The sequence below is a fragment of the Anas acuta genome, chromosome 21 (assembly GCF_963932015.1).
Source record: "Anas acuta chromosome 21, bAnaAcu1.1, whole genome shotgun sequence".
Lineage (NCBI taxonomy): Eukaryota > Metazoa > Chordata > Aves > Anseriformes > Anatidae > Anas > Anas acuta.
The window spans coordinates 8343740-8371518 of record NC_088999.1 but is presented as its reverse complement, the minus strand read 5'-3'; the positions used below and the strand labels follow the sequence as shown (position 1 = coordinate 8371518).

The following is a 27779-nucleotide window of genomic DNA, read 5'->3' as shown; positions in this document are numbered from 1 at the left end:
GTTTGTTGTTGTTTTTTCTTGAGAAGAACTTTCCAGCGTCCACTGCATGTTTGCAAAATCATAATGCTGGATTTATAATTCTGCTACTTCTCAGCACACTTTTGCTTCCCATCTCTCCACAATCCCCACCCTCAAAAAACTGAAACACTTCAGAAGTTACCATTGCAAACACTTTCTATCAGTGTATATTATACATTTGACTTTAAGCCTTTGTGCATTTTATGAATTTCTGTTAAAAACTCTTTAAAAACTCCTTGGCACAAAAGCTGAAAAATATTCTGCTCCATTTGAACTGTCAAATACAAGGTGATGTAGAGTGTAAATCATGGTAGAATAAAATAATAATAAAAATAATAAAAAAAAAAAACAGAACTGCAGCTTTTATTAGCCAGCTTTACAGTCTCTTGTATACAGTACATTGCACAATTCCGCCTTCACAATAACGCTTCCTGTATTAATATTGTGCCTTCCATGATGCTGTATAATCAAGGCAAGTTACAGAACACTGCTGAGTTTATATCAAAATAAACAGAAGATGTAACTTTGGTTTATAATGAACATCCAAATTACCAAGTACAATTTGCAGTAGACTGTAATGAGCTTGATATATAAGCTAGATGACAGTGAAGGGGGGAAAATAGTTTAAACTATCAAGTTTCCTCTTGAAATGTCTTTTCCCAAGGCACTGTGAACAAGACTGTTAGCAATTATCAATCACTAGAAACACCAATGGGAATATAAATATTTCACACAACAACCACCATCATATCATTCTTTATTCTCTTCTTCTTTTGCTTAAACAACGCCCCTAAAATTTGTTTGGTCCTTTGAGGGGGTAACCAAATTATCTTCTGAAACATCATGTATTTTTATTTAATATGACTATAAATCAAAGCTTTGATAGATTATTTAACCCTTTCACTGTAAAAACCAAAGGCTTTACCTCACTATTTCTCAATGAATCTGATTTGCAAATTCAACTTGATTGTTTAAAAAAAAAAAAAAAAAAAAAAGAAAGGGTTCAAAATCAAGCAAAGCCCTGTATTTTTCAAGAGGAAACCATGCAGGAGTACATAAGAAGGCAAAATTGGCTATTTGAAATCCAAGAATTATTTTTAATGCATTGGCCAAGGAAAATAAATCGCAAAAGTTCTGTGAGGTTTTCTAAAAATTTACAAGAAAAACTGATGGGCAGTTCTAGTCAATCCAGATGTTCTTTTTTCCTGTTTTAAATGACAACAAATACAGTCTCACACAATACAATTTCATCTTGACTGCAAGAGACACTCCTGTGTGAAGCCTTCAGCATGACAAAATTACTGGGCAAAAAGAAAATTGGCATTCATTTCTTCATGGGCTGATAAACAGAGGCATTGGGATCAAGTCCAGAAGGGCTGGTCTCCACAAATTTGGAAGAGTAATGTGGGGAAACAGGACTCAGAGTGCTGGTGGCTGCAGTGTATGTTATGCTGGGCATTACTGCCATAACTTCTGCAATCTTCTGTTTTAGGTCCTTGATTTCCTGATCTTTTTGAATGATTTGCCCTGAAACAACAAATTGCATCGCTTAGAACCAGCTGTATGTTTTTGCCCTCCACCATTTATGTAAAACACCCAGAAGACATTCAGCTTTTTGATATTATATACCAGTGAAAGCACAACTCATGCAACTGCCAGTGTGTGTTGGTGAGTTATGTTTAATTATCTCTAGTTACCACATAACGCAAGTAGACATGGCACTTATATTAGATATTGCATTGTTTGGATTCACAGCTGCACAATACCAAAACGTTATTTCTGTGGCTCACTTTTTTCTGCACTTTCCAGTTCATATTTTGCAAGCAGAAGCTTATTAAATGTGTTATTTTCCTTATTTTCAAAACTGTCCTATTCTCACCGTTTTTCAAAACTCCCTTTGTAGACACTCACAAAATTATTACATCAATTTATGTAACTATGTAAAGAGAAACACCAATGAAATGAGAACAAAAGACATTCTTACTCTAATCAAATTTTCCTGCAACCAAACAAGCTTCTGCAAGGAAATCAAATGGATGCTAAATCAAAAGGTTATTTAATTTTCCTTCACAGTTTACACGGCTGAACAAAGGACAGTCTGGCCAGAGCTTTTATACTGGCTTAACGCTCCCTCTGGTGGCTGCAACGGCAGCCAAAGACAGACGCCAGCGTCAGCTGCTTACCCCATGGCATGAAGTGTGTAAGACACCGTTTTATTTGTGTGTTTTTTTTTTTTTCCCCACATTTAGGCTGAATTTATTTCAGGAGTATCAACATGCTATTAAGATTCCATGCAAGGGCTTAATAGATGGCAACTACTGTTTTATCTTCTAGCTCTTTAAAAGAAGTTCAGGCTCTAGGGTTCATGAAAACACAGAAAAATTATCAAAAAATAAATTAAAACACTGTCTTGATATTTATCAGCTTAGTTCAATAACCTGGGGAAATTAATTCAATTGGAAAGCTTAGGCTCACATTCAAAATGATTTATAAGACAAAATCCCACTGCAAGCTTTCCTGAGTGTGGACCGCAGCACACCCCTACATAAAAAGGCAGGATGTTCTGTCATGTTTTCACCATTCCAGTCTATACTACTGAGTTGAATTAAACTATCCCATATTACCTTGGGCAATCTCCAGCTGCCGTTTTGCATCTCCTAATGCAGAGAATAGATCCAACTTGATTCTTGTCTCTGCGCTCAGGCTGTTCTCTAAGTGCTGTGTTTTATCCTGCATGGCTGAAAGAGCTGACATTAACACCTCCGTATCCTTCTCATTTTCCTTGTACTTCCGCAGTTCCTGTAGGAGTAATTGGGACAAATGTTATTCATATAGACTTCACACATGAGATATACCAAGAAGTCTTTCTCTTCCTCACAGCACACCACTACTGGGCTTGGTATTAATACTGTAAAATTAAGATGACAGTTAATTGAGGACACTGTAATATTACGTCCAGTAACACATGACCATCACATAAGTGATTAAAGCCATATTGTACAAAGAATAATTTCAGCACAGTGAGCAAGTACCAATCATTCTGCTTCTCAGCCCTCTATGATCTGTATCATCGAGACACCCCCCCCCTCCCTGAAATCCACCTCATCAGTTCCAAGAGCCAGCTGTGAAGCTGTACGGTACTCTCGTGGAAGCACAAAGAGCTAAGTTGTGGAATATGAAAACATTTCCCACAAGGAAAATGGCTAGAATGGGAACTAACCTCTTGCTAGAGAGTTAAAAGTGATACTAAACAAGCACCACATTTTAAGCTGTTTTGACTGTGTGATAAGAGGCATTTCTTTATCTCATCATACCTCCCACACTGAACCTAACTGTGCTGAATATCCAAACACCTTCACCAAAAAATCCAAGCCTGGCTAGTGATTATGACTACACTGAGTAAGCAATCCTACTTGCCAACAATGAAGTTTATAATGATGTAGACTGGCTACAAGTTCCTCACATTATACGAAAGATGTTGTGGAAATTACATGTATATTCTCCTCAGTCTATCCAGACCATTGGTTCTGAGAAAAGAAAAATCTAAATCATTTAAATAATTGAGTGGTATGGAAATGAGACAATTAACACTTCTTATACCCATATTCTTACAAACCCTGATGTAAGACAAGGAAGAAAAACATCTGAAGAGATTAATACTTAAAGGTGTTGATTGCCTCTTATGGATATTCACCAGTTTCAGGGGTCTGAAAGCACTCATTGTGAGCTGACCTAAGCCCCTGGTACTTTCTTTTTACCTGAACTTTCATTTCTAGTTCTCGTATCTGATCTTCTTTCAGCTTTATGTCAATTGTTAGCTTCTTGCACTCTGTCTCCAGCTCTCGGATACGATTCCGTAAAGTTTCAGTACATTCTCCTCTGTAGGAAAAACAATAAAAGGGAAGACAGTGAAAAAAAAATAATGCGGCTGACAATCCTGAATTGTTTATAACATGAAAAATTAATATAAATATTGAAGGATAAAAAGAGGAAACTAACTTTGTTCTTTTCAGCAAGTGAATTTCCCTTATGGCAACAATGCAACAAGCTGCAAAGAGTTACCTAATGTTATGCCTCAAGTACTAGGAAATTGCTTGGAACATTTATGAACTATGGAGAATAGAAAAGCAGAAATAATTATTTTTAGACATTAGGAACACTGCAGTCATCTGTACTTCTGCCATGCTTTCATCTTGAAAAGCTTTACATCTATGCACCTACATTACTACTGAAACATCACTGTGCTGAGCACTGGTAGTCACTGGCTAGATTAGAATATTTTTGAGATTTGAGATAAAGACAGAATTTTTGCCAAAAGGACACAGCACACAACCTTGATTCACAGTCCCCACGTGAAATGGGATGTTCCTCATAAGAAGACTAATCCACAGGGCACAATAGCCCTCTGCTAATACAATCAATGTAGAACCAATAATTTAGAGTGTATTCATCAACCTGTATTTAATGGATATGAGTACTTAGACTGAACTTAATGGAAGGTGACTTCCCCATACTCCCACTGTCTTAACACAAACAAACCTCAACAAAAATAAAGCTTTTTTTTTTTTTTTCCCCTTTATGTACACAATGGTAAAAAGTGCATCTTAGTGACAACAGCTACAATTCAAACATTTTCTGGAGCTGAGGTTGCTTCTACATTAGAACCAACTACCTTGTAGCAGCAGCAAATGCAACAGCACGTGCAGCTGTTGCTTCTTCCAACTTCTTTCTTTTCTTTTCTTCCATTAATTGTTTTTCTACAAAGGCTCTTGCTTCTTGCTCTGCCTTTAGTTTCTTCTCCAACTGGCTGATCATTTGCTTGTCTTTTTGTTTCATTTGTACAGCGTTGTGCAATCTGGAAGGTAACAGGTATAGAATTTAACAGAGGAGTTCATTTACCAAACATAAATTCCAGTCACTAGTCTCAATTAGATCTTGCTTTACTTGCAGGCAAGCACCTTAAATTTTGTAGAGTTTTAACATAATACTTCCTTTCTAGTAAACTACAGTCATCAGCAACTAATTTACACAGATTTGCAGAAACACATACTTGTTCTGGAGCAGTTCATTTTCTTGCCGTAGCTGTCCAATTTCAGACCGAATTCCCCGCTCTGTGTTAGTCAAAGAACTGATCTGACTACGTAGCTCCTGTTCGATCTGCCTGCTTGCTTGCAGGTCAGCCTTTAACTTTTTAATATCTTGTTCCAACCTAAGATAGACAATTTTAGAAGACAATTTCAACTTCCCAGATACACAAATGTTCAAGCACATTATATAAAAATAAGCACAGAGTAAACATCATACTATCTGCCCCCCTAAACCCTCCTTACTTGAACAACTAAGAAATTACATCTCTCTTTGTTGAATAATCTGTGTTACTATACATATATAACTCTATGTACAGCTATACACACAATTTATAACTCCCCACAGGAATTTAGCTTTTCTCCATGCACTGCACTGCAGCATTGTAAAACATCCTATGGAACTACATTTTCCACTCAAAGTAGAAATAAAACTGATAGGAAATTGAAATTGAGAAACTGTAAATGCTGACAGATGAACAGATGAACTCATTTTACGTTTCTCAAATTGTTAGCAATAGCTGAGCTATGGAGTGCACTTGTGAGTTCTCACTAAACATTTTTTCTTTCTTGAAGTACAAGATGTACACTCTAAACAAAAAGTACGTGTTAAGTAATCCACAATTCAGGAGTCAGCAAATTTAGTTTTAATTCCTCCTGAACACAGACCATCTGCTACACAGTTATTGTAGCTTTGGAAAGTTTTGAAGACTCATGGAAGCTTATTAATTAAAATATTTTCATCTAGAATTGGTTAAATAAAGCACCAGTTTCTGAAGAGTCACCCAGCTCACCTTCATTTTTCCCCACATTTTTAAAATGAGATTATTGGTTCTTACAATAAAAAAATACATCAATCAAATCATGTTCTACAAGCACTGTCACAAACTCTTTTTGTGTGCCTCTCAGTCATTCGCGTGATATCCTCATTTGCCCTGTCAGTTATCAATTTAAGTTTTTAAATGGTTATAAAGAAGAAAGATGTTTTTATTTCCTGAAGTTCCATAGACTTAATGCTAGTTGAACATTACGATTTGGGGAAAATAGTCACAAAAGCCAGAATGAACTGCTCTTAGTGACATTCAATACTCCAGATTAAAGGTTATAGCTCTTTGTCTTCATAATGAGACACTTCACTTTTTTGGGCTTCAATGCAGGAAAATCTCAACCTAAAATGCCAGTGTGCGATGTGACAGCACAAGGCATGATGCCATCCTGTTTGAACAAATCAAGAGGTTAAATGTGGAATCACTGAACTTTTGGAATTTCATAGAAGAGTATCTGTAACAGGCTGAAACTCAACCAAAGAAGTCTACTGGGATGAACTAACAGCAAAAACCTCAGATGTTCAGATCCTACATCCTGCAGCTGTACTACACTGTTCTTTGAGCTTACCTCTAGGGCAGTAGAACTAGAAAGTATAGACAAATTTCTTTTAATATAGTATAAATCAGGGTCAAAGGTATATGTAAAAAACAAACAAACAAAAAAACCTTACTAGGCAAATAGTAATCGTACTAAGCAAATGAACATTTCATAATGAAGACCACAAATCACTTCATCTTGTACTCTGTTGTAGGAGAAAAAGAATTTGAAAACATTACCAAAGATTCATTCATCCATTTAACCATCACACACAAGCCAAAAATGGAAAATCCATCAGCAGATGATAATAAGTATGAATTTTCATGGGGGTCTGTGTGTTCAGTGTGTTAGGTGGTAGAGCTGGACAGTCACTGGCTGACAATGTAAGAGTCCAATTTAAATCTTCTAATAAACAGAGACTAAGTGTTTTGCAAAGAGCAAAATTATTAACGTTGTCGGAAGCGTTAACTGTTGTATATCAACAACCAATTGGTTTTAACATACGTTTTCATAAATATTAACAACGGTTCATAAAAGCTATGCACATAAATCACATGCACACACTTCATATTGACAAGCATTCATAAACAATTTCAATATACCACTCTACAATAAAGTGGTACCAGTGAAAGAAAGACAGCCGTAAACACCATTCTGCCTATATCTACAACTATGTCAAACTTGCTCAAATATGATACATCTGGATTTATTACAGATATTTAGAAACCCAGAAAAAGAGGCCCTGATTAAGTAATGCCTGAGTAAGTCAGGAGCTGGCACACTACAAGCTGAATTAGTATTTTTGGTAACAGGGTATTCACAACTATTCCAACTTAAGCCATCTGGTTCACAGCTTTTGTGGCAGTTTCAGCGAGGGCTCTGTACCTGCAAAGCTCGCAGGACTGGTCCAGACTGCACTGTAAAGAAAGTGGAAGCCTCTATGATCTGTGGAGTGCACACAAAGGTGAGCAGAAAGGATGCCTACTCTCAGAAATACAATCGAATACCACAGCAGACATTTTCCTGCAATTTATTGAGCAAACGAATGTTCCTGGCTATCCAAAATGAATTAGGAAGCTAGTAATCCATCAGAATGTAAGAACCAAGTGTGTCCTAGTTGGCTTTTCTCGTCAGGACACCAGACCTGCCAAAATTAGATACAATTTCATTAAAAAAAAGTCATAAAGTTAATTTCCCCTCCAAAATATGTACTTTTTGCATTCTCTGTACTTTTTACATCTCTAACTGTATGCTCATCCATCTTATGAAGTCTAGGCAAATATTTTTAGCCTAAATTTCTGCTGTAAAAGAGGAGTTAAAAGCTCTTCTCTGTATATAGAGGTCATCCATCATTTTCAGGACAATACAAGGAGATTAAAAGAAAAACAAAACAAAATAAACAAGCCACTTCTCTGTTGCCCCATTTCTAAAGTGGAAGTACTTCATCAGGGTAAACCGATACAATTTCACAATAAGTGACACAAAATGACAAAATAACACTATTACTGTTTCTACTATTTCATTTTCTGCTTAAGTCTCTTATTTCCAGGCTTATTGGAAAAATATTTTTTCCTATTTACAAAGGGGGACAATTTGAGTTCTAGAAGAAATTTTCTCTGTTGCTGTACAAACTTCAAGTAATTTTGAAACACAATTGTTTTTAAAATGAAGATTTAGCTGTGGATTATTACATTGGGCTGCTTATACAACCAAGGTCAATTTCTTTCAGTTTGTCATCAGTATAAGCAGAAATTTAGGGATTTTATTTCTTTTAGCACCACTGCCTACCTTTACTGATCTCAGTAACAGAGAAGATCAATGAACAATCACCTGCAAGACAGAGCATTTTTCCAAGTGCTTCTTGGAAGACTGACAGACCAACTTAGTGACAACTCAGGCTGAGTTAATACTTCTAAGTATTGGTAACTGTTTGATGAATAGCACGCCCTTGCTTACTCAATTAATTCATCTCCATAATCATCTGGTAATTGTACACAAATTAAAACAATCTATATTTATATTATTCACCTAAAGTTTTAAATCACCCAGAGGGCACTTGAGAGCTTCTCTAAGAGACACATTTTTAAAAAATTTGTTCTCTTCTTGCCCAATCTGTTGGCATAAGCCACAGGCATCCATCCCCTGAAGGGAACCTACTTCTTTGAAGCTGCCAATGCAATCGCACAGCACTGAGGCTCTCCCACTCTCAGTACCAGACTACTGCCAGCAGTTCCGCAGAGCATTTTTTATTACCAAAATGACAATAATGCATAGGCAGGAAGCTGAGTTACTTATTTTTCTTCTGCACAGAATTGTTTGAAGTAGTTGGCATTTTGCAAGGTTACTGTTTCTGAACAGTCCATGCACTACATTGACAATGGCCTGAAAAAGGCTTGGAGGAAGAGATCTCACAGATTTCTGCCTTACGTTCCCAATGCTTTTTATTTTCTGTTCTCCACTTTCCTCAGTCCCATCATATCACTCAGAACACTGACCATCTTCTCTCCAGTGTAGCTGACAGGAGAAAGCCTTCTGGTATACAAAAGCCATTTCAGGCATCAGGCATAAGGAAGAAGAAACAATCACTCTTTGGACACCAACGGTGCCACAAAAGATTAACATGAGAGAAACAGAGGTTTATTTACATTAAAATCTTCCAAGTCTGTCTCTGCAGGAACACTGAGTTTTAGGAAAGCAAAATAAGATGTGATGGGCCATCCCTTACTTCACAAATATGTTGCTTAATTCAGTTTCCAGAATGCCATAACTATCTCTGCGAGTAACGAGTGTGTCAGACAGCTTGTTTCAACACGTGCAAGAGGCAAGACCTCTATGGATACAGACACTTTTGCTGAGCTGCATCACTAGGGTTTTTTTTGGGCAGTGGTGGGGTGTTTAGTTTTGTTTGTTTTAAGGTGCAAATAGCTGGAGCCAGGACATGAGTATTACCATGCAATACCCAATTCAAAAACACATTGCAAGCTACAATTACAGCTTGGACTTGTTCCATACATCAGGCCCCTTAAACATGAACAAAATCTGCTGCATCTCCGAATTGACACTGAAATGACAACAAGAAGTCAGCTCGTTCTGCAGTTACTGATATACAATATCCAAAGGATACCAATTTTACCTCTCCATTAGCCCAGTTACTGCGGTGTCCAGAAATAAGACAGAATAATGACAGAGATGCAATGACGAAGTACTTGACAAACAAACAGCAGATTTTAGCACTCGTCAGAACCAGACACTCATTTCAATTTTAAGATCAAAAAGCCTAAGACAAAGAGATTGCTTTGAAGACTGATTGGCAGGGACAGAGCCTCCTGAATCCTTCTACTCTAGCTATCAAAATGACAATAACAGTGACTGTTGTCACTGACATATCAAGTGATGGGGATCGGTCCAGAAAACTAAACATGGGAATAATTCAGAACACTAAAAGCTATTTCTCTTCAAATCTCAGAATGTTTCACACGAAATATTTTAGTCTTAACTCATAAAAGCTAAATATTTGCTTATGTTTCTGAAATATAAATATGCACTAACCGTTTTCCAGGCAGAACAACAACAAAAAAATCCCGTTTCAAATATACATAAATATATATAAGCCCCTAAATTACTTAGCTGAACCCTTCAGATATAACATGTTACATTAAATATTTAAGAGAAAGTTAGGAAGCATGCAAGGCTGTCTTGTTCTAAATATATATATATACAAATAAAAATAAAAACCACCAAAACAAACAAAACTAACACACATAACTGACACAACCTTCGCTGTCTCAAACAACTCCTGTCAATTCTGAGTCCATAGCAGTTATAAGGCATTCTTTACATTTAATATCTGTTCGTTAGCTCAGGGAAATCATTTGTAAACAAAAAAGGGAAAGCAGCTTGGCTCTGACATCCTGCTGTGTGTCTGCTGGACAAGAAGTTATAAAAAGCATCTTTATTTGGAAGCTGAACAGATCTGATTTGGAAGTCAGACACAGATGCAGGACTTTATACTGTCCTTTTCAGAGTACAGCCTTGATGCAAAGCAAAAGTTGAATAACTGGAATGAGTAATACCACTGGAAGTGGATAGGATGATAGCAACACCTCATCGACTGACAAGCTAAAAAAAATAAACGTGAATTTAAAATTCAGTGTGAGGAATAATACAAAGGACCACACGTCACACAGAAACAATTGACAAAAAAAAAAAAAAAAAAAAGGGAAGTAGTTACACTGATCGCGTACCCAGGATGTAGAATTTCCTGCAATTCTACACCGGGAATTAGAGGAGCTATATTCTGTAAGGGCATAATCTAGCCTATCTAATTCTCATTTCTGCATTAGAAATCTCCCTTTGGACAATTAAAATGACCAAATGTGAGATTAGACCACATGATGAACAGCATTTAAAAATCTCAATGTGCAATTTAAAACCTAAACCACATGAGATTTAAATCTCATTCTTTATCATAGCTACATGGGGCAGAATTCTTGAACAGCAGATCATCCTATAAAGTGTTTCCCTCCTCTTTTCTCAGGACTTTTTAACAATGTTTCAGGCTGCAGCAATGCTGAACTGATCATTCTCTTCTTCAGTGAGCAAACAAGCCATGTAAAAAGCGCAGAGATGCCATCTGAAACTGACGGCATACAAATACAGCAGTCCTGTACACATTCATTTAGATACAGCCTTGCTGAAGACAGAGCCATCTGCATCCCATTAATCTTGGCTGAATTTGGGTCATAGATGAGATTGACTAGCTTATTCCTTATTTACCTTATACAAGTTTTCAACAGACATTAATATGTAAAAGTTTGGCTATTTAATTGGCAGAAATATGCCAATCAGTGGTAGAGAGATCATCAGAAAACAGTATTTTCATTGAGATAACTGTATTCACATAGCACAAATCCTCAGAGACAGACCAGAGTCAAAAGTCCAATTATCAAAAGGTTCCAGCAGGGAAAGTGAACCTAAGCTGCCAGTTGAGTTAACCACCAAAGATTTGTTGACCAAAGCGTTTTCAGCACATGAGAAGGGGAAAAAGAGACAGAGGTCAGGAATGACAGAAAAGCATGCAACTGTGCAACAGCTTTGTTCTGACATAGCTCTGTCCTATTTTGAACACTTTACACATTGTCTTTCTTACAAGTATTTGTTTTTACAAAAAATGACAACGCTGTCTCAGGACTTACACGCTCTATTTCTTAGCTGCATGTCACACATATTTCTTTATTTACATATGCTTATCTGGAGTTTAAAGATGGGATTTCGCCAATCTTCATAGTTTACAAGGCAGCTAAATTAAATCTCTACGATGTGTATTTAAACCAGTATGTTATCAGGTATGCAAATAGGAAACTTAAGTTATTGCTCCAAGGAGTCACAGAGTAGCTGATACTTTGCACCTGTACTTGTAAAATGAAGATTAAACCAAATGCCAAACACTTCGGAGGGGTAAAACGGCATCACCACCAAAGTAAAAACCAAAACTAGTTCAGGCATGAAAACCCACCGAACTCCCTGGAGATGTAAAGGTCACTCCAAGGAACATTTGTCAAGAACACATCCACTGAGCTCTAAAATAATGATTCTCCACGTTTTTCTCACACCTTCTATCAAATGACTGTCACAGATATTAAGACTCATGACACCCTTGTGAGGTAGGCCAGTATCATACACTGAGGTAGAAAGCAAGCAATTTGCTCAAGGTTGCATAGCAAACCACAGGCAAAAGTCAGGAACAGAACCCAAGAGGACTATCTCCTTGCTATCTTATTTCATTCCTAGAAAATTCTGTTTTCTTTACGAGATCATAAATTACATTTTCCAAAGACAAACAATAAAAAAGCATATCCAATGTACTTGCACCCAGAGAAGTTGAAGGAGGCTGTTATAAAATGCTCAAATCAAACTTACCTCACCAATGCATCTGGTTTGCTTAGCTGGTTATTAGGAATACAATTTTCCATTAAGTCCTTATGTGCACTTGGGCTCTTGCTTGGACATTTCTGTTTTTTCTCATTTTTAGTAGATGATGAAGGGATGCTCCCATTAGTTGCACTGTGACTGCGAGGCGAGGAGTTCACAACTCCACTAACATTTTTGTAATTTTTGGATGAGGCAGTGCATGAGTCCTCTTTTAAGAGGTTTTCTGTACTTCCTACAAGATCATTATTTAATCTTTTACTATTGATATGGTTTTCCATATATTCAATTTCCTGTATTTTAGAGTCTACAGGTTGCAAAATATTATTATTTATTCCAAGGTTGTGTTTCTTAGCATCCTTGTCCTTCTCTTTTCCCTTTTCTCTATATTCTAGCTCTGGCAATGTTGCAGATACTTTTTTATTGGTTGGAATGCCTCCATTGTGCTGCAAAAGTATTGAGGAATCCATCTCAGATAATCCTTTGGCTGTAATACCAAAATAAAAAAATAGTTTATTAGAATCAATCAACATTACAACACAGAAAAATATCCAGGCGATAATCATTAGAGTCTATTTAGCAAAACAAAACAAAACAACAACAAAAAAAAACAATAGAAGCCATGTGACATTTTCAGATTTTTTTCCACTTTACAGACAGCAAGGAGTAACCTAGATGTTTAATAATAATAATAATTCCATCTTCATAGAGCACTGCCTACTAGATTGATGTTGTTCCTAGTAAGAAACTAATTAGACAGAACATAATTCGTTTCTACTGTCATATTAACCACTGCCAAAAGTTTAATTTCTGTCTCCTCTAAATTCACAAGACTCACATCATAACAACACGGACTAGAGAAGCTGTTCTTCAGCAGGCTTTTTGTGTTTGTTGTTTTTTTAATTGCAGGTGATAATAGCAAATATTAAGTAATAAGTACAGTTTACCTTCCTCTGCCTCCCTCTCTTGCCTTTGTAGCATCTGCTGTTCTGGGGGCAGAGCTTGCTGGAGAAGCTGCATGTAGAACTCATTCTCTTTCTGAACTTCTTTTTGTTTTCTTAAACGCATTTTGTAGCTGACATAACTTTTAAAGCCAAAGCCCAAAGTCACAACAGGGTAGCCAATACTAGGAAAAAGCAACTTTGTTATTCAAAATGTAATCATAATAGCAAATAAACAAACGCAAAAGCTGCGAATACATATGGATTACAACTTTTCATAGGAAGCAATATATGAAACTTTTTTGCTGTACTACAATAAAGCCATATTTTAAAGTGTAGAGATGACATTACCAAGATAAAATTACGGTTTGTTACAGACAGCAATTAACTGTAGCATAGATTAAAAGGTTATAACAATGTAGCTGCACTATGCATAGCAGAGACAGCTCTCAGACAAGTACAAATTACACATCCGTTATGGAGATAACAGCCAACTACAGCAGAAGTTCCTAAGTTCCCCTAAAGGGACATTTAATATATATTAAGCTGGGAGATGCATAATAAACATCTAACCAGAAGACTGAAAGGAGAAACTGATTCTTAGTCCCATCCCTTCACACTCGAAATTAAGAACATATATGCCTTTTCCACCGCTCTGTAGAGACAAAGCAATGGTTTTGCAAAAGATTGCCTCTGCAACAGGCCCTGTGATACCTTCTTACTGCAACACAGGCTGAGACATAGGAGCTGACAAAGATGCTGGAACATACAGCTCTGGGGCTACTACACTTCTGGTGGGGACCAAGTCTGTGAGCTAGAGCACCCTTCCATCACCCAGCCCTGCCACAGCTAGAAGGATCCCTGGAGGTACAGCCTCAATAACCACCTGGCGCTGTTGAGGGTGACCACAATGAAGACACCTCTTGTGGGCAGTGAATGGCTTTTGAGAATTCCTGGTTTAGAAGACTGACCTTAAAGGTAGAAGTAAACAACTTCTAATCTCTAATTTATTTCTCCCACTTATCTTACTGACAGGTAAGGTATGAAAAAAATGCTCACTTTCAGCCAGGCTCTGCCGTTCCAGTTGTTTACAAGGATGACAGAAAGGTGGCAGAACTTTGGAATTATTTATACCAGCTTCACCACGTAGAATTAAATATTCTTATTTGCTGCAGTTTTCACAAGCAATACAGAATGCCAACAAATCATGCTAGTTTACTTATTAACAGGGATACTTGAGGAGTGAACAACCATCCCTGCATATAAATACATACACCTCTGGCAAATATTTTAACAAAGCACCATGAATTTGCGTTCTGAACACTGAAGGTGTCCTAGATCAGGGCAAAACTCAGATGCAGATAACTGTATTAACTATCGGAGTCTTCTCACTCTTTGCTCAGTATTGGCTTTGTGCAAATTGCATTTCTAAGTATGCTTCCAGAACGCAGGAATCATTTGCACATGCACCTGATATGATCTCTGCAAACACTTCTATGTAATACTGGGTAAAGTCAGCTGCAGCTACGATTTTAAAACACTGATGCCAATCCGAAATATTTGCATCCAGCTCAGCAACAGAAAGACCTTTTTTCACCGTTCCTAAACTGCTTTGTAGCCTGATATAGAATTAACTTAGTGTTTAACGGACTTGTTGCGCAATGCAGATAATATAAATTAAAATGCCAAATGCCTAATTTATTGAAGACTGTATCACAGCAAACTGGACCGAATGACCCCAAGAACACATCTTAAACCTAACATGATTGATGCACACTATGTTAAAAATGTATGGAGTTAAAAGTGCATTTCTTCTAGGTATGGATACTCTGTAGTTATGTCTTCTGCCTGAAGTCACTCTTTTCAGTTACAAGGAACTATTGTAGTAAGTAGGGTTTCTTTGTTTGTTTTGCTTTCTGACAAGACTTTCAAGCTGAAGCTTATTCACCTTCTCTGGTGAATTATGAAATTAGACAGTCATGAGAACCATTATCATTGTAGGGGGACAGAGGAGTGCTTTGTCACTGGAAAAAAAATAAAATTCTTAATGGAATGCATAAATTATCAGCGAAATTATTGTTATGCTACTTTTATCATATATTCGTTATTATCTATATAAAATTTATAAATGACTAGCAAGAACTTTCAAAAAATGCTAGGAATATCCATGCTACAAATTCCCTACAGTTCACAAGAACTGTATTTTCAGAACAACTGTGCTTGGTTAGTGTTTACATTTTGCATGGAATATTTAATGACAGCTGTGAGAGGGGTGAATTAAACCCTGAACATCAAGTTTTCTGGCAAAATAAAAGTTAAAAAAAAAAAAAAAAAAGGAGAAAAAAAATACAACTTACCAGTGTGCTGCAAATGGACGACAAAGATCTACATGGAAGTTTTTTAAATCTTTAAATCTAATTGCCGCTTCGATATAAACGAAAAGTATCCACAGTGATACTGTTGGTAAACACACACCCCTCTCTATTGAGTGGAGGGGGGGAAGAAGAGGAACATCTTAGTAACATTACAAACAGCAGATATTTCAAAGTTATTTTTAAAAGATTCCAAAAGTCAAGGAAAATTTCCAGACATATATAAATAGAATTGTAAGAGGGTTTTTTTTTTTTTTTTGCATAATAAAATATCTAAGATGTCTTTATTTTAAAACAACTCTAAACTTTTGTCTCCTTATCTTGCTTTATTACTTTTACAAGTCACCAGTGAAAAATAACAGATGTACAGCTAATGAAATAGCTTGGCACAACGCTGTATACAGACAAGGAACACAAGTGGAAGAATCTGCAGAAGATGAGGTAATGTTACAGCTTATGATCTTTGAGTCAGAAGTGGTGTGCTTGGACTACTTTTGTACTCCAAGTTAGGTATAGCTTAGTACCAGCAGCGAGCGAGTCAGCTGAGAAAACAGGAGCGAGGAAGCATGGTACTGGTTACTCCATAAACAGCAGCGCAGACAACGGTATCTGACTCAGACCTCTAGAGCACAGAGACACTGAGGACACTACTGATTTCCAGATTTCTCTCTCTAGCACTACTGGTAACAACATAAAACAGTAGCCAAAGCTAAGGTCGTAGTCCTCTTGGCCAATGGAAACCACCACTGTTGCCTGTAATATAGCCACTGTAAAATTCAACAATTCAATTCCACTTGCATGCCACAAGCTTCAGAAAAATAAATGAAGTCTTTGATTATGCACTGATATCAACATACTTTGTACTTATTTGGAAACAAGTCTCAAATGCAAAACTAAGAGTATTTTTATGAGGACCTGATGCTTTGGTCTCTCCTGAATAACCTTCTACATGAGTTAGAAACCCATAGTAAAAACTCTCAGCTAATCAGGACTGAATGTTTCAACTAGGTAGACCTACCACCTAAAAAGATCATAACTTCAGTAAAAAAGAAGACCAAACCCCCCTTAATTTAGATGAGCATTGAAAAAGATTAATTCCTAAGGTTGCAGCAAAATATTAAAAGAGCTAAATAAGTAGAGTTAGAACTGGCCCACCACGTTTTTCCCTTATGGTTTCTAAACATCTGCTCTGAGAACAACTTCAGATATCATTTTAATATCTTAATATAACCCTAAAAAGAACTCCAGGGTTGGTTTGTTGTTGTTGTTTAAATTAAATTTACTTTATGTTGGACAGCAACTGGTTCATAGTCTCTCCCACTAGCTCCCATGCTGTCATTATTATAAATGACTAACTTGTCAAAAAGATGACTGCTTTCACCTGTAAGCTGAGAAATGATCCATGCTATCCTGCAACTTTTTTTGACCAAGGAAAGACAGATACATAACTCATGTCAAGTACTAACACACATGTAAACTAAACCATCTCCCAAACCCAACTGCTGCACCAGAACTCCAGGATTTCTAAAAATAATCAACAACAACCCTAAGGATGAGAAAAAAAGTCAGGGAAGAAAATTTCTCCATGTGTCTCAGACCGTTCGAGCAACCATTATCACAACCACAGTAAGAGTTAATAACAAAATTGGTATTAGAAACCTTTTTGATCTGAAGCTGAATCCACATGGCACAAAGATTTGATAAAGAAGAACTGAAAATGTGGTAATTTTCCTTTATTTGACTAACATGCTGTCTGATTGGAATGAGTGTTACGTCATTTCACACTTTTTTTTGCATTTGATCAGTATTTGTAGAGCTGCTACAGAAGTGTTTTGAAGTTGGAAAAAAATATTTTTTTATTAGTCTGGAATTCCTGCTTCTATACCATCAACTCCATCAGTCAGTCATTAAATGACTTCTAGAAGATGCACCCAGAGAAGTATCAATTGCACATAAGCATACTAAAGATAACAACACCAACAAAATTACTATAACAAAAGTACATTAAAGCAAGTGTGTTAACAAATAGAAGAGAGTTTCCACATGCTACTGAAGACTGTAAGATACATATTCAAATTAGTAAATTTTAGTTAAAGAATAGTGACCTACCTGTGTGCCAGACATACTGTACCCATACATACGTGCTGGCAGCAAAAAACAGCCATTGTATTGGTATGAAGAGCAGACATATTATATTTGATGTGAATGCTACACAGACAAAAAATACTGAAAAGGCCTAAAAGAAAAGAAGGGTAGGGGAGAAGAATAGTGTCTCAGTTTATTCCAGCAAACATCATTTTATTTTTTAATGGTGACACCACAGTGATTTCAACATGGAAACACTAGTGTTGTTTATAACTGGGGTAAAGAAGTGGGGCAGTCTAGGTGATGAAAATACAAACTTATCCAATGAAAGGACAACATGTAGAACTCGAGAATACTTGTCTCCTGCCTGCTCTTCCAAAAAGTCTCCAAACAGCTGTATTTATTCCTTACTACTTCGTTTGAAGACTATATTTACAACTGTTCATGTAGTATTATCATTACTAGAACCTCCTGGCAAAATATTAAATTAAAAAAAAAAAAAAAAAAAAGCAAAATCAGCAGTGTAGTTTACTCTCTGAAAGTAATAAGTATTTTAAAAGTCTTTTGTATTCTATTAAAGAAAATCTGTTATACAGGGATCTCAATAAATTCGTTGATCTCAGAAATTCAAACAATATTTGCCTATAGCAAGTATTTTGATAGCTATGTATTTCACTTCCACTTGCCACAGATGAAAAAGGAAGTCTGAGAGAGACAAGAGTTGAGCACAGATCATTTAGTCACTTGAAAATTCCTCTTCTTGTTAAAGTGATCAAAACTGCTAATAAGTTAGTTGTGTAACATGGCATTTACGCTGAAACATCACAGTAATTCTACGTTATACTTACCAAACCTTGGTATCTGAAAGAATCATAAACACTCCTGATGAAGAGCCAGAATGGCCACAGATACTCAAATCTGAACTCCAGGACAAAATCTGCTAGCAGTACTAGTGCCCACACTACTAGGAACTTCAGATACAGAAAGGTACTGTAAAGCAAAAGAAAAGTAATTTCAATCAGTGTTTCAATAGAAAGAACAAAACAAAATAACTTTTTTTTAATTTATTTTTTTAATTAAATGTTCAGGAATAAGAACTGGAGGCAACTGCAATACAGGTAAGAAAATTTCGTTCAAAATTACTTTACAAAACAGGTAGCTTTATTACGTTAAAATTGAGCCCCGTCTAATGAAGTTATTTATATTTTTATTTTAGAAGAGCCTTTATAGAAGGCTTGTTGCTCTTATAAGACATTCAGCGACAACCTCTCTTTAGCTTTGCACTGTATTTTTACAAAGCAATCTTGCAAATAGGGATGCTGTCACAGCTGAAACACCTCCCTTTCAGTTCGTAGTCTCTTGTACCTGCAGCTTAGAAGATTCTGTATTCCCTTCCTCAGACTATTCATTTTCCACATTTAACATAAACTGCACTATCAACAAATTTGGATATAATCTAAACCTGTAACTATAGCAGTTAGTGTGTTGACACTGAATTGTCAAAGGGTTATATATGACAATATCCATATTCAAGTAGATAGATCCATTTAAAAAAAATGGAGGCACATGAGTCTTGAGACCACTTTTTTTTTTTCTTTTGATTATTTTAAAGCTACACTCCCTTATTCTTAGTCCATGATTTTGAACCATTAATGATCCATCTTGGCTACAAAGGTCAAATTATTTTGAGATCATCACTAATACAGGAGCACTTGAGGGATAAGCCCAATCCATTCTGCTACAAAGGAGCAAGCAAAAACCCTTTTCCATCAAAGCCCGGAGACCTAGTGTATCACTGCAGTTCATCAAAAAGCAACCTTCTTGCACTACACTGGCTCATAACAAAGTTATTTTTGCTTTGTTTTTAATATATATATTGAAAACTAAGGACAGTTTTTCCTTTTAGTAACTTATTGTTCCCTCTGTATCACACTTCCAACATAACCAGCAGAACTTTGCCCTGGGACAGTTATTGCTATGTTGCCAAGAGTCAGGACACGCTATGCCAGGTAGGGTCCATGAGGAGCGCAGAAATTTGACGTGGCTTTTTGAGGAAGGAATTCAGAGCATCAGAGAAGATACACAACAGGGGACTTCTGTGAAAAGTGTTCTCTACCTCCCACCAGATCAGGTAGAACAACCTGCTCGATGCACTTCAGATAAAGTTTCGTCTCAAGATGATGAAGGAAAAACACAGAAAGAAAGGCTATTATCAGGGAAACTTTTTTTTTAAAGTTTATTTTTACTGGTCTTATTGCTAAACTGTTGCACGTACTTTTGCTCCCTGCATGATGTAGAGCTATTCTGAATGTCTCTCCTTAGGAAACCTTTAATAAGATCCAGTCCTCTCTGTATTTCACAAACCTTTCCAATCCTTCAAATGATAGTGATGAAGTTTCAAACTCATACAACTGATACGATTTTTGCAAGAAGTTACAATTTATTTTTCATCTGCCAACACCAAGGAAATTTGCTCCTGCTTGCAAATCGTTTCCTCCATCAAAGATTAACTGCATGTCCCTGAAAAAAACATTTATCAACTGACCTGGCCTTACCTCTTTACCCACCAAAAAAAGCTTTTGCTTAGCTACTCTCACTTACTGTGTGCCATCAGGCTGTCCCCCAAAGAGCCCAGTTCCAAGGTTTTCACTGTGACTAGAGCCCCTGAGAAGAATCTCTGAGGTGGAACCTAATATATGCTACAATAACACATACATGCTCTCTGGGGTATTTGCAAGTACACGCTTTAAATTCGTACTAATTCTTAACGACAGAGTCTAGAGAAAATGCATTTCAGAAGTCTAGGACACAGTAAGTACATATTCCTACACTTAACCCACCTCTGCCCCCCCCACACACACTTTTTGAAGGTGTTTTCTCCACGTATAGTGGAACCTGAAAAACATTATATCTGGAGCTTAACATAGTGGGACTGAAACGAATACGCAAAGCAGTTAAAGTGCTTCCTGTAGCCTCTTGAATGGCACGGAAATTAATGACGTGCACACCTAGGAAAGTCAGACTCAGCTTTTTTCAGTGTTTACGGAACCAGTCCCAGGCATTTAGTTGAAAACTGCTCTTGTAGAGGAACGAAGCTACATGAGACTACAGCAAGGTATGTAGGAAAGCCACAGCAAAAACCCCGTCCCGGTGTGCTGTGCTTGCACTCACTGCCATCCTCCGCCCAGCCAACGCTCCGACTGCGCTGCGGCTTAACCCCGCAGCACCGCACCGCTCTCCCTCGGGAGAGGGCTGGAAGAAAGGCACAGCCGCGGGCTGAGCAGGGCAGAAAAGGCAGCGGGCGTGCGGCGAGGCCCGCGGCCGGCAGGGGCTGCTGCCGACACAGCCCCCGGGCAGGCTCCGAGCAGCGGCCACCCCCCAGCGACCTCGTCCCGCTGCGGGCCTGGGGCCCGGCCGCCCCCCGGCACCGGCACCGGCACCCCCCCCCCCCCGCCTCTCGCTTTGGCCACGTTGCCGAACCGCACGAGTGCGGCTCCGAGCACAAGCAGAAGGGCGGCTCCTGTGGGCAATCACCATTTTGGTTGCTCGGCTGGCAGAGCAGCTGTGCAGGCGCTTTTTCCCGGGTTCAAGTGATGGCTGTTGCACGCTTTTCTGCCACTGAAATCCGCAGAGACTGGATTTTTCTTAGCAAAACAGAATTGTCGGAACTAATTCAGCTGTTAGGTGCCAATCCAAGTTAAAGCACGTGCTGAATAAGATTACGGTTACATTCCACTCCTATCAAACCCAGAGGCCATGCTGAGGCTCCCCCCGTTTCAAAGTGGAATTGTAACAATGCAATGCTTGCAGTAAGGCTCGCCCAGCAGTACAGATCCTGCTTCTTGGCCATCTGAAGGGCTCAAAAGCAATGAAGAGTTTCGTGAGAATAAGGCTAAAGACTCATGAAAGTTCATTCCTTTTATAAAAACCTTCATCCACTTCTGTTATCTCAACAACAAAGCTCACCGCTGTGCAAGACGTTCTGTTCACATCTTCACCTGCACGGGCCCGCGTGCAGACACGCACACTAAAACATTTCAAGGGACTGCACTCAGACTACTTCAGAGACTCCTGACAACGGGGCACGCTGCCCCCCGTCCATCCAGAGGGCTGCATCCACGTTAGCCTGCAGCCCAGAATTCACCCCAAGCTTTAAACCCGGGACTGGTGGCAGGCTGCAGGCATCAGCTCCCCGCTCCGGGTGGGCCAGCTCCGCGAACCGTGCTGAGCTCCGGCACGGCCACTTACACCGCCAGGCTAAAACCAGCTCGAGTGTCCCTGCGGCACACAGGGGGCTGCAGGCAGCAGTGGCTCTTAGGAGGAGGAAGAAAGGAGCAAAAATCTCGACTTCCCTTCTTCTATAAAGGGCTGGTGCACACCAAGACTTGCTGTTACTGACTAGCACGCAGTTTAAAGGTTAATTTACAAGTGCTTAATGAAAAGCCTCCCCTCCGGTGAACACTTCAATTAGTGATAGCTCAGAAATGTCCAACAAGGATGTAACCCTAGAGAAAAACAGGTAGCAGAGCTCTCATTTTGACAGGCTGATCACTCTTCTGTTCTTTTGCTTAATATGACAGACCCTTCAAATGAGATTGCACAAATAAAAAGACAAACAAACAATCTAGCCATAGCCCTCTTCCCTTTCTCCACTTTCTTCTAGCCACTCCTACTTCATCTTTGCTCTTCAGTCTCCCAATTCCTTCCAGACACCATTTCTCCCTTCTCTGCTTTCCTATTGGTATGTAGTCGCTGTCCCCAGTGTGCCTCCCTTCCAACATGCTCATCCTACACCCCAGCCAGCCGGTGCTCCTCTGGAATCCAGCACCAGCCGTTTAGTGCCTGTGAACCTCGGATATTCACTGATCTTTCTGGGCACATCCACACCTTTTTCCAATTTTTATAGCTGCTGTGTCAGTATCCTCACTGAGAAGCACCATTCGTTAGGTAGAGGTGCCTTCTAACCTCATGAGCCCTCACGCCACTAGGAAGGCTCAAACATAGTCCATGATGCCAGTTATAGTTCTGAGTTGGTTCTCAGTACAGGGGGAGGAAGGTTGTACGCCTAAATTGGTTGCAAAGAAATGCCTAAAATCTGGATGATTAATTTTCTGACACATCAAAAAAGCTGATTTCAGTGATCTGTCTGAGGCTTAAGGACAAGGCTTCCCCTATAAAACTAGCATATCGTCTCAAGTCTTGTAACGTAATACAAGGTGGGGGCTAAGGGGGAAGGATGAACACATTGATGAGGTACTGAACTGGACAGAGCGGTGGTAACAGTACTGTAAATTCCATTAAAAGGTCAATTCTCCCTCTTTGAATTTTCAAATAACTATTTGTCCGCCTTACTTTTCCTCCATCCTCCCCACTCAAGTGCCAGATGGCATTTCCTCTTTATTTTTTTCCATTCTTCTTGTTCTTTCCTCTCTTTTCACTGCCCCATAGAATCAGATACTGTTCTTGCTGTAATGTCAAAGCATTAAAAAAAACAAACAAACAAAAACCAACGATGGAAGTAAAAACAATTAGGTACCCCAAATCCAAACTGATAGCAAATGAAACCTCTGTTCCATCCCACTACTATCTGAAGCCCTGCCCCACACACTGCAAAGTGAATCTCAGCTGAGCTGATGGAACACTTCATTTTGCAGCCTGACTCATGATATAATTACAGTATCGTAGACTGCATCTTGAGACCGGCAGGACACTGAATGCAGAGGCAGACTTTGCAAAGGTAAAGTTTAACACGCATATGAAATTACCAAACGGTCAGCAACCACAGTCTCAGGGTTACCTATCCGATGCCTGACAGAACATTTGGGATGCCTGGGATGCTTACTGAACATCCACAGTAAGGGAGGTTCAAGACCACCTAAGGAACCTGAACGTGCACATGTTGATTGAGCCTGATGCGATGCATCCACTGCTCATGAGCGAGCTGGCGGATGTAGTTGCTAAGCCACTGCCCATCACATTTGAGAAGTTGTGGCAGTCCCATGAAGTTCCCAGTGACTGGAAAAGAGGAAACACCACCCCCATTTTGAAAAGAGAAAAAGAGAAGACCCAGGGAACTACAGGCTGGGCAGTCTCACCTCTGTGCTGCGCAAGATCAGGGAGCAGATCCTCCTAGAAACAACGCTAAGGCACGTGGAAAATAAGGCTGTGCCCAGTGACAGCCAGCATGGCCTCGCTAAGGGCAGATCATGCCTGACAAATCTGGTGGCCTTCTGTGATGGGGTCACTGCACGGGGATAAGGGGAGAGCAACTGACATCATCTACCTAGACAGGCATAATGGCTTTAAAATAAAAGAGGGTAGGTTTAGATTAGCTATAAGGAAGAAACTCTTCACTATGAGGGCAGTGAGGCCCTGTCCCAGGCTACCCCGAGCAGCTGTGGCTGCCCCACACCTGGCAGTGCCCAAAGCCAGGCTGGTGGGAGGTGTCTCTGCCCACAGCAGGGGCATTGGAACTAGATGGTCATTAAGGGCCTTCCAACCCAAACCATTCCGTAATTCTATGATGAATACCAGTGGAAATTTTCAAAGGAAAAAGCATTATACATATGCGTGTGTTTACATACACACACAACTATCATTAGTGGATAGAAAAGCAGCGCAGAATGAGCACAGCACGTATGCAAGAAGGAAAACATGACTGCTGGGACGTGGTATGCATACTGGAAACTATTATGCAAAATACTTGCCAAGTCAGTTTTCCAAAAGGAAAGAATCCCAGGAAGTCTCCCCAACTACTTATTCAGTATCTCGATACAGTACAGAACACACAAATCACTGAACCATGGAAATGTAAGTGTTGGTAGACAAAACAGAGAACTCTTTTCAGTAATTCTGGAAGCAAGTGTATCAGACTGGCTGAACCACAGGTATATAATCAGCAATCAGTATTGTAGTGCTGGAACAAGAGAAGCTATCAGCCCACTGTGGTAACTCAGCTGAAAACACCAGTCCAGAACATATGAAATAAATCAAGAGGACCTGCAGTGTGCATGGAATGAAAGTTACTGGCAGAACGAAGAGGTAACACACGTACCATTATGGTTTACATAACAGAATACATTTAAACGTAAACTAACTTAAATTCAGTTCTCAAGTCTAAAGCCACAAAAGGTAGCGCTGTCTGTTTGTTACAGACCTCAGGGGCAGTTTAGGAATAACTTTTTTTTTTTTTTAATAAGCTTTCTACATGAGGGGAAAAAAAAAAAAAAAAAGTGCCGGAATAAATCAGTAGGAAGAATCATCATGGGTTTAAAAATAAAGCCTAAGAAGAGGCCATGGTTAGTAGTGAACTGTTTTTTCCTTACAGTTTATTTAGCTGTTGGCAGAATCCAAAATCAGGTCCTTGGAAATAAGCTATATCAGAAGTTAGGTAGTATGCAGAACCACGTGAGTATCTCAGCACAGACATCCCGATATCAAGAAATACCACCCCATTAGATGCTATTAGATGCCCAGGGGCATGAACTGCCCTTATCCCACGAGCGGGTATCTCAGTCACCACTGGGAGATGACAGACACATACACATTCTCCTATGCATTCACTTGGCTGCCAGCCCAGGTAATGCCTGTGATAAAAAGCAATATACACAGAGCTAAAAAAAAAAAAAATCCCAGCACTAAAGGAACACAGAGCATTTAAGGACCACAGTCTGAAAATCCACGACACGGAGCAGAAGTCAGCTGATGTGGAAGTTAGGCCAACTGCAAGTGGGATTGCTCTCAGAACGTAACCAGCTACCAAATTGGTACGAACTGCCAACATGACTGTGTAGAGACAAAACAAGCAGTACCAAAATAAAGGCAGAGGATTTCAAATAGATCCGGTATGAGGACTGGGATACATAGAAAGAAGCGGTAACACGAAAACTTTAATTGCTTAACCGATGACAAGCTGCAGTGAACACTTCAATTAACAACTGAAATATTAATGCGTGAGCAGTGTCAAAGGCATAAGATGTTAGGCACTCACATGTTATAGAACAATAGCAACAGACAGCTTGAGAAGCACAAAGGCAAAATTTTGAGCATGAACTGAGGAAACGAGAGATCTGGTGATCCCTGCCTACCAACCATTTGTTACTTTTGGAGATCTACTGAAGGCACAGTAAGGTTTTAATGATAACAACACTCTTTCCGCAGAAAAGTCTCACAGTACAGTACAGTGTTCCACTGTACAATGCTACAGTTCTGTAGTACTTCTAAACGGCCTAAGTCTTTATCACAGCTGCACATAATATTGTGCAGCTGTTGAAAATTTGATGGAGAAGGTAGAGGTGGGGAACGGAAGATTGTTCACAAATAACTTTGGAAGTCTTTATGAAGGGCTGAGGCCATTAAATTTACAGAGTGAACACTGAGGAAAGTAAGAACTACAGCTGTGTAATTCCAAGTAAGAAAGGCTGTGAGCCCTTAGAAAAGCTTGTTTAAAAGGATACAGCAGAAGCTGGTATAAAAGCAACGTGAAGGGAGCCAGGATATTAATTTTTCAATGCAACCCAGCATTTTACGTTTCTGACTCTGTTTTGTGATTAGAAAATATTTTTCTATCACTTCTTGCACACTGTTACAGATTAGCACCCGTAGTGAAGCCTGCCATCAGAGTCCAGTTCTCTCATTCCTTCAACTGCTCCAAAACTCTCCAGCTTTGCAACTCTCAGTTACGTTCGCATGTGTCTGCCTGGGACAGTTGTGACTAGCTCTGCACTGAAAGACTGGACCAAGGGAACTGCACCACGGAACAAGGACAGGAAGATTGCTCTTAATTTAAAAAACAAACAAAAATCCTAAAAGGTTCAAGTATCCCAATCATGCTATTTGTTCAGCCTGGCTGTGTTGTTTGTATCACTACGATGCTCCCTACTGATAACTGCATTTACTGGGATTGTATAAACGGAGGGTAGCAATTAAGATAAACTGAGTCAATGGCTATAGTACCTAGAGTAATTTCACTAATTTAGAAATCTGTAGGTGCACGGGATGCTACCTGTGCACAACATCTCTGAATTGCAGGCTCAAGTTCCCAGCAGCTGCACGGATAACCCAAACTCAAAGCAGAGCGGGGCCCCTGTCCTTACCACAGCTGCCAAAGGTCCCCTCGCCACCCTCCACGGCAACAAACTCCTCGTTCCTCCGAAACGCGTTACGATCGCGTCGGTACCCGACTCGCCCTCCTGGCTCAGGCCGGCAGAGCCCCCGGACAACCCCCTCACAACCGCCCCGAACGGGCCCACGGGCAGGCGGCGCCGGGGGTCCCGGGCCGGGCTCCGCACGCAAGAAGCCGCCGGCCCGGCCCGCTCCGCTCCGCGCCCGGCGAGAGCCCTCAGCGGCTCCCGGCCCCCGCCCGCCGCCCGCGCCGCGCCGCCGGGAGCCTCGGCCGAGCGCCTGGGGCTGCCCGCGGGGGCCGCCATAGGGCTCCCGGCCGCCCCGGGGCACCGCCGACATGGGGGGGCCCAGCCCGGCCCCAACCCGGCCCCAGACCCCCCCCCGGGGGGCGGCGGCAGGACCCTGGCCAGCAGCTCCGGGCCGCGGCGGGGCGGGGCGCGGGGCGCGGGGCGCTGCCCCCCCGGCGCTCGGTACCTGCCGTAGATGCCCTCGGCGATGCGGTTCCGCTTCAGCGGCCGCCGCAGTTTGCTGCACTCGGCGCTGCGCCGCTTCATGCCGCCGGCCCGGGCCCGGCCCCGCTCACGGCTGCAGCATCCGGGCCCCGCGGGGCGCCTCCCTGCGCGGGGTGGGGGCGGGGCGGCTCCGGTTTTTGGTGTGTTTTTTTTTTTTTTGCTGTTTGTTTGTTTTTGCCTTTTTTCTTTTTTTTTTTTTTTTTTCTTCCCCCCCTGGAAACAAAGAAATAAAAATAATTCCGGGCCCGTCCCTCCCCGCCGCGTCCCCCCGCGCAGCCGCCGCGCGACGCCCCCGCCTCCCCCGCTGCCGTCCAATCGGCGGGCTGACGGCGCCGGAATGACGGCGCGCCC

The 27779-nt window shown here is 40.1% G+C and overlaps 1 protein-coding gene across 1 annotated transcript; it reads right to left on the bottom strand.

Moving 5' to 3' along the window:
* Positions 1-362: 362 nt before the first annotated feature.
* On the bottom strand, positions 363-27726 carry MACO1 (macoilin 1). Its single transcript, XM_068657626.1, has 11 exons — positions 27391-27726; positions 18642-18783; positions 17818-17944; positions 15694-15817; positions 13343-13521; positions 12387-12882; positions 5069-5227; positions 4691-4873; positions 3777-3897; positions 2643-2817; positions 363-1545 (listed from the first exon to the last, which is right to left on the bottom strand). Exons 1-11 carry the CDS (start codon positions 27468-27470, stop codon positions 1343-1345), a joined length of 1989 nt encoding a protein of 662 aa, XP_068513727.1. The 5' UTR covers positions 27471-27726; the 3' UTR covers positions 363-1342.
* Positions 27727-27779: the final 53 nt, after the last annotated feature.